Genomic DNA, 7,719 nt, shown 5'->3' with positions numbered 1-7,719 from the left:
TTGCTTTGTTCCTTCTGTCACATTTTGTATTGACAATCAAGGTTCGTTTGGCATTGCTTTTAGGATGGGTAAAAAAGCATTTTTGGCAAGGCTTGTTAGAAAGTTTTGTCATGATTCTTATAAAAACATTTACGAGCACACAAAGGTGTTTTCAAACGAGCCTTTAGGCTATTTTAGTTGATTACGTCACAGACAGTTTCATGTGTTATGTTACAATATTTATCAATGTAATCAACTTATATAGCTTGAAAATATGGTGTCTCCAATCTCTCGTACCCCTCCCCTAGTTTTTTATTAAAGTAACAAAATAAAGAGGCCTTTCTAGTTTGGTCAAGTAATTAAGGTGGTCATAAAAATGCTGCTCCCAAATAACATAAAGTTTGTTTGGATGTGTTTTTAAAATGATTGAAAATATTTTTGGTAAAAATATTTTTGGTGAAAATATTTTTGAAAATAATCCTTAGTAAAAATGCTAGTAAATCTTGAAAAAGCACTTAAAGTGCTTCCTAGAAGAAACACATAACTGGTGTTTCTTGTAAAAAGCACTTTAAGTGCTTTTTGGAATCCAAAAAAAATTTATCTAAAAGCGTTTTCAGTCATTTTAAAAGCACATTCAAACAAGCCAATAAATTATAGTAATTGTCTTGTATGCACTCTAGTACAAGTGTTTACGTATGACATGCATGAAACTTCAATAAAACTGTTACACTGTAATTTATGTTAATGATACAATGTTATGTAAACTCTTTTGCATAGCATTATACGAATAAAACAGAACGTCAAGATAATTGTCTACATGCAACATGAAGGCCCTCCTCTATCAGGGCTCGGGATATTTGGCAAATCTAATAGTAAAGGGACCAGCTAACGTTTTGTGCTTGTAGACTTGAAAACTAGCATACAGTCGTTTGTAGACAAGTAGGTTTGCGGATCAAAACCCAAAACCCAAAGTGCTTTTCGGTTTGTCTCAATTTGTGGATGAGTCACTCAGTTACTGTAAAGGGACCCTATTATATATGATGCATCATATTCAGATCACAAGAACCAAACCCAAAATGCTCTCGTATATACTATATTCTTCTCTCTGTTAATTTTTTCATTACAGACTATATTATTACTCTAATTTATGGTAAAATGAGGGAAGAGATTGAATTTGACGTACATAGTGTTGAATCCCACATTGGTCATAGAAAAACGAAAGTAATAGTTTAAATATCCTAATCAGTAACCAAACTCTAACTAATACCGAGGTTTTTTGTGATAAAACTCCATACCTAATGGATGATGCAAGTGATAATTACCAAGTTGGGGTCAGTATCAGTATTGTTGAAAGTGGGTCTTTGACCTATCTCTCTGATAATTCTATATAGTATCAGAGCCAGTGAGTGGGCCCATAATGTACTGCCACGTGATGGGTGGGTCCCCTTAGCCCCATTCGAGACGATATCATGATCCAAACAAAACGTAAAGCCTTGTGGGTGGGTAACCATTTGTTGTCGACTCGGGCCGTGCCATCTTGTTTCGCGAGAAGACGCACCTCGCCTTAGCAAGGTTAGACATATCTCTTTAATGGTTAATCATAATACAAGATGGTTGACTACGAGACTTGCTGAAATTCATGTTGAAAAACAAAATGTAGAAAATGCTATTAATGATACTCGAAGAATGTTAAATTTTATCTCAAATCAGATGGTTCTATTTCTCAATCTTTCTGACTTTCTCCCACGAAAGCCTCCCAAAAAAAAAAAAAAAAACAACAGATGGTTCAGAGCGCTTGGGTCCTTTGGCTCCTTGTGTAGGGTGAGTCCCCATGGCTCCACGTGGTTGTCGATGTGTGGATCTCCTACGTAAATTGGGTCCCACGTGAGGGGGCGTGTTGAATCCCACATCAGTCATAGAAAAACAAAAGTAATAGTTTAAATATCCTAACCCCACTCCAGTTAACACCGAGACCTTAAGTTATCATATTATATATCGTACAAATAAGTGTTTGTTTTACTTTAAAAAGTACATAGTTGTGTTGGTATACATAAATTGAAAAGATAGAATGACATATAGCTTAGAGAATATTAGAATATATTGAAAACATGGGAACCATAATATAATGAGTCTCCATCCAAGTATTCAACAAGTCTTTTACAATTTATTGCAAAAAAAAAAATGCAAAATGAAAGTTATCTACTTTCTATCTAAACGAGAGTGGCAACCTAAGTGTGTGCCTAGGCGGGTTTAGGCGGGTGCCTAAGCAGATCTAGGCACCTTTCTTAGTTTTCAAATACCTAGGGATTAATCAGGGCGGTGGCCAGCTGTCTAGTGCCTAGGCAGGCCCTAGGTGGCGCTAGGTGGGAATTTTTAGAGCAGTACTATTAGGTGCAATTCACCTTTACTGCCTTGTCTCCTCCTTCCCTTTCCTTAATAGCGTTCACATCCATTCCCTCTCTTGTCCTCATCTTCTTCCGTCTTCCCCTTCTTCCATCCTTACATCCCTAAAGTCTAGAGCCAGTCCTGAGATTTTAAGGGCCCTATGCAAAAGTGAATTGGAAGCCCTAAAAAGTACTAAGAATTTTTTTTTTTTTTTTTTTTTGTTCAAAATATTAATTTTAGTTTTCAATTGAGCTTCTATAAATTCTAATAGCACAAACAAATTTAACAAATCAACAAGTGGAAAGGCTTCGACACAAAAAAAAAAAAAAAAAAAAAAAAAAAAACAAACAAACAAACAAACAAATGGAAAGGTGGCGTATTGTTTTTCCTTAACTATTTAGAGGGTCAAGGTTCGAATTTTCATGTTATTGTGTGAAATTGTTATATCATTTTGTGGAAGCTTATGCAGTGAATAAAAATATAAACTGAAAAAATGATGGAGATGAGTTTCAAACCCATCCCCTAGGCCAATGTAAACAAGCAATAATTCCACTTGCGCTAAGACTCAAGTTTGTAATATTCTACACTTACTACTATAGGGAGCCCTGTCTGGTAGCACCACGTGCACCCCCTCAGCGCGGCCCTGCTAAAGGCCTTTATGGTCAGCCTCGTTCTCTCTCTCCACATCGGTGAGAGTTGACGATGGCTACACCAAACCACGATTGACGGTGGTTTTGGAGCTGAGCACAATCTCAACAATGGGGCTATGTCTCCCACTATTTGCATTTTCCTATAGCTATCTTAGACTTGTTCTCTCAAGCCACAATTTTTGGATCCACCCAAATGAATCTCAAATCCCTGGCTTTAAGCTCAGTTATTTTCCCTTATTCCAGTCACCGCCACACTTATGCTCCAACTCCTCCCATCCCCTCTCTCCCATAACACCAGGTTCCCTTCTATGTTTTTACTTTATGTTGTGAAGCATAATTTGAAACTCATCTTCACCACCCGCTATGAAGGCGATTTATCGTTCATTCATGGGAAGGTGTGCAAAACCGTTCCCTTGGTTTCGGTTTGAGTCATTGTACAACCTTCTTCAATGGTATTATTGTTTACATGGTTGTTGGCTTTGCTAGCTCTTGCTGGTCTCTGGTTGGTGAAGATGACATAAGATTTTATTTGCTTAGTTGGTTCGATGGTTTATTTGGGGCATTATTTGCGATTGGTGTGGTTGTGTAATCTTAGGTCATGTTGCAGTTATTTTTTTGTTATCTTTATGTTGCCTCTTACATTGGATCTGTGGAAATTGTGATGTATGCTTTTTTTCGCTGAAAAGTTACATATCATCTCTTACCATGTCAAGTTATCGAGCTCTTGGGTTGCTATTTGTGTAATATTTACTTCTATTAATGAAGTTCATATTAACCTTAAAAAAGCATACATAATTTGATTGGACAGACACAAATTTTCTTACAAGAAACCAAATCACAGATGTCCCATAGAATCGAGTAATCCAGATTTGTCGACATATAAATCCTTTGCACATTCCATATAATCAGAGTGTTGTATAAGGAAGTACAATAAAAAGTTCAAGGAAATGGAGCATCACATCATTTCCTTTACACTTTGTTTCGTACCCCCAATATCTTAGGACCCAAGTGTCGGGGCCCTACTATTTCTACTCTTCTCGAGAGTCAAGATAAAAAAAAAAAACTGCATCTCTATTTACTTTAATTTATTCACGGTGATTCATTATGGTATCGTTTGGTATGCAGACGGGACGAGACGGAATGAAATGGAATGGGACGGAACAGAATGTGACTGGACGGGACGGAACGGGACTGGATGGGACGGAACGGAACGGAGCGGGAGCAAAGATGCCCTCGGATGGAAACAAGGAGGAAGAAGAAGGAGACGGAGAGGTTATAATTTTGTTATCCACGGATGTGGAACGAGTCGTTCCAGGGGGTTGAGGTGGAACAAAAATTCACCCAAAACTCGTCCCGTGGAACAGCTCGTTCCACCCGTTTTAAGAGCACCAAACGTGGGACGGAACGCCTTGTCCCACTCTGTTCCGTCCCGTCCCACGTACCAAGCGGTACCTATAGGATGGTCAGGTCTAACAGATTTACGTAAGTGATATTTACACATTATTTTTACTTTTTACGTACCTTTTTTTACATTGATTTTCTTCAATTTATTTGATTAGACGTAAAAATTTTGAAGAAAATGTGTAAAAAATAAAAATAGGAATGGATAGCACTACCTATAGAATTCTATCTCAAAAAGACTCAATGAAATTTAAAAAGAACCACCAATCAATCCAACAATCATTTCTCAAAGTAAAATCCTGTCATGATGACATAGTTTTCGGATGCGTAACAATGGTATATTATTTCTAAGAGGTGAGAAGTGCACGTTTCTTAATGTTTGAAAAAAGTCCCATCCAAAGGAAAACCCAGTGCCAAGTCTTACATTCTTTCCTAGGTAAAGAAAGAACAACCAAGTTATGCAATGTTTATCGATAACCATTACCCAAAAAAATTGGATATAGGCAAAGTTATCCAAGTTATGCAATGTTTATCGATAACCTTTACCCAAAATGTTTGAATATCGGCAAAGTTAAAGGATTAAGAAACACAACAAAAATAAACTATTGAGGAATGAGTGTGATAAACAAGTAAGAAACAAGCTTAATTGCGACGCAAATAAAAAAAGGTTTACTACACCAATTAATCTAATTCAATCAAAGAAAGACTAAACAACAAGCCAAATAATTGAACCCGGCACTTCCCCCACCATATTACTTTTATCATGGCAACTACGACGGTGGACTTATCTCAATGGAATATGAACTTATGAATTTAATTAACATATAAATATATTGTTGTATTACTACTAAAAAAAAAAAAAAGAACTTCTGTTGTTGCAATGATCACTTTAAAGGTGAAAAAAATATATTGAATCGTTTAATCCACTCAAAATAAACTAACATGATTAGTTTGTAGATTTGTTTTAGTCAAGCTGGTTAGAGCAGTGTGCTCTACTTTATGCATCCAAATTCGAATTCTCCTCCCATAGTTTAGATAAATTTAGTATAATTATCCTATTCGTTGGTTAAAAAAAAATCCATGATTAATTTTAGCCGAATTTTTCACTACGATAGGTTTATATATATAGTAGACTATTTTCTAATTTCCTTTTAAGTTACAAAGTTGTGTATTCCAACTTGTGTAAAAAGCTATACACACAGAGCTGGTTGACCAGCCTAACTTAGATATGCATATATGATTTTTAATTAATTGCTTACACCAAGGGAAATGACTGAACCAAACTAGTCAATAGTCACCAAATTGATTAATTAGATTTAGTTATGCTACAATTTTGAGGCTTGAACCAACCTAATCTAAACAACGTATCACCTTTATTCTAAGTGTTGTTGAAATCTAAACCAAATCAAACTAGATCACGTTCGATTTTTTGTGCATTAAAATAAATAAACGTTAACAACAAAAAATGGAAAGACTGTCGCAAAAGGTCCATATTTAATAATTTATCAAAAATATTATATTATTCACTCTTGGAAATTTAGGAATACATAGGTGGGCAAAAATCCAGCGTCAAATGGCCATGGAAGAAAGCTCTTGAAGGCGTTTTCCCAACTCATCCAACTTACTACCCCACTCCCTTTTCACACACAAGGGCCTCACGCTACCGTACTCGTCCACACCCTCCTCTTCCCTGTGACTGCCCGCATAGGATGATGACGATAACGACGACGACACCTTTCCCTTATTCTTTTTCTTACCGCTCTGTCTGTTTTTCTTGGCCGCAGCTCTCTGCATGGCGAAAAGCACATCCGACCCGCTAATTACCTTCTTACCCTCTTCATCTTGCTTTTGGTTTCCCTGTAATTTTGGGTCGGGATTGGATTTGAGTTTTGTTATGACCGATCGGCCTAAGCCTCCGAGGTCTTGCGATCGAGGCTGAGACTTGGCGGCTACAGAGAGGCGGACGGGGCTCATCGGAGGTGGTTTGGGGATGAGAGGTTGGCATGGTGGTGGTGGGGGAGGGTAGGACACTGCCCACATGGTTTGGTTTTTGTGCTCGGGTTTGTGTTGCAGATGGGTTGGCTTTTGGCTTATCGGCAAGTTGGAGTTGGACTATTCGTTGATCCACGGGTCAAGTTGGAGACAAAAATTTTAAGGCACGGATTTACTGTCAAATGAAACAAAATTTTGGACTATTCATTGATTCACGGGCCAAGTCAGAGAATTTATATGGCATGGGTTTAGCATCGAATGAAAATACAAATTTGTGTAAATTTTTTATGTCACTGTTCTAAAAACTCAGAGTCTAGTGCAACCTAGATTCTAGATTAGATGGTTGGTCACTGTTTTAATTGAGTTTTAGGCATTTAAAAATTAAAAAATAACACCTAGACCTGATTAATCCGCCTAAACCAACATAGGAGCACGTATAGATCACGAGTCTCATTTAGACAAAAAATAAATAACTTTGATTATGCATTTGATTTTTCAAGAATTTATTATATGTTTATTCATCATGTTTTCAATATGTTCAAATACTTTATAATTTATATGTTAGTTTATTTTACAATTTATGTATTCTAATATAATTATATATTTTTTAAATTATAAGCAAACATTTATTTATATGCTACATAATAAATTTAATTAAAATTAAAATAATTGCCTACCCTTGATCAAAAATGAAAATTAAAAAAAAAAAAATTCTATTAATAAGAAAGAAAAATAAAGGATGGGAACCTAATTTATCATTTATAAAATAGCTCTCATTTCCTGCTACAACCATCCAAATAAATATACATAAAGACAGAATAGCAGGAACAAGTCTTAAAAAAACAATTATGGCTACTTCTAGGAATCCCGGTGCAAGCCATTGTGCATTTAGTTATACTAGGGCAGCCCGACTCATCCACGTCTGGATATTCGAAGTGTAGAGTTAATCCTCCCATTTTGGAGAGTAGACCCATGTGGGTGTCGGGGAATTGGTTTACCTTTCCGCACTAGAAAGCATGGTTGGTCCTTTGGGGGGGGGGGGGGGGGGTGGGGGGTGAATTCCTACAATGAGTCTCTAAGAAAGACGAGGTCTTCTTTTGAAGTGCAGGAATGATCAGTTGTTGTAAACATGTATTCGAGCCAAGTTGTAAATTACTTCTGAATTCCTCATTGAAAAACGAGTGAAACGAACGACAACTTAGCTATAAAATAGAAACTACATAACAACTGGATAATCCTTGGCTCGCGAGGTGGTGCCCATTGAACTGCTTGAGTTCTTCGGGCTTTGATGTAGCGGGAGATCATACTTGGT

General features: G+C 36.7%; 1 protein-coding gene across 1 annotated transcript; it reads right to left on the bottom strand.

Moving 5' to 3' along the window:
- Positions 1–5,916: 5,916 nt before the first annotated feature.
- Positions 5,917–6,566, bottom strand: LOC137734365 (uncharacterized). The gene has a single exon (XM_068473643.2). It carries the CDS (start codon positions 6,453–6,455, stop codon positions 5,985–5,987), a length of 471 nt encoding a protein of 156 aa, XP_068329744.1. The 5' UTR covers positions 6,456–6,566; the 3' UTR covers positions 5,917–5,984.
- Between the last annotated feature and the right edge of the window lie 1,153 nt (positions 6,567–7,719).

Source organism: Pyrus communis, chromosome 7, assembly GCF_041283825.1.
Source record: "Pyrus communis isolate YQ-2024b chromosome 7, ASM4128382v1, whole genome shotgun sequence".
NCBI classification, from domain to species: Eukaryota; Viridiplantae; Streptophyta; class Magnoliopsida; order Rosales; family Rosaceae; genus Pyrus; species Pyrus communis.
This window is presented reverse-complemented; position numbering and strand designations above follow the sequence as displayed.

Coding starts and splice junctions, on each gene's coding strand:
- LOC137734365 (XM_068473643.2), bottom strand. CDS start 6,455: ATGTGGGCAGTGTCCTACCCTCCCCCACCACCACCATGCCAACCTCTC.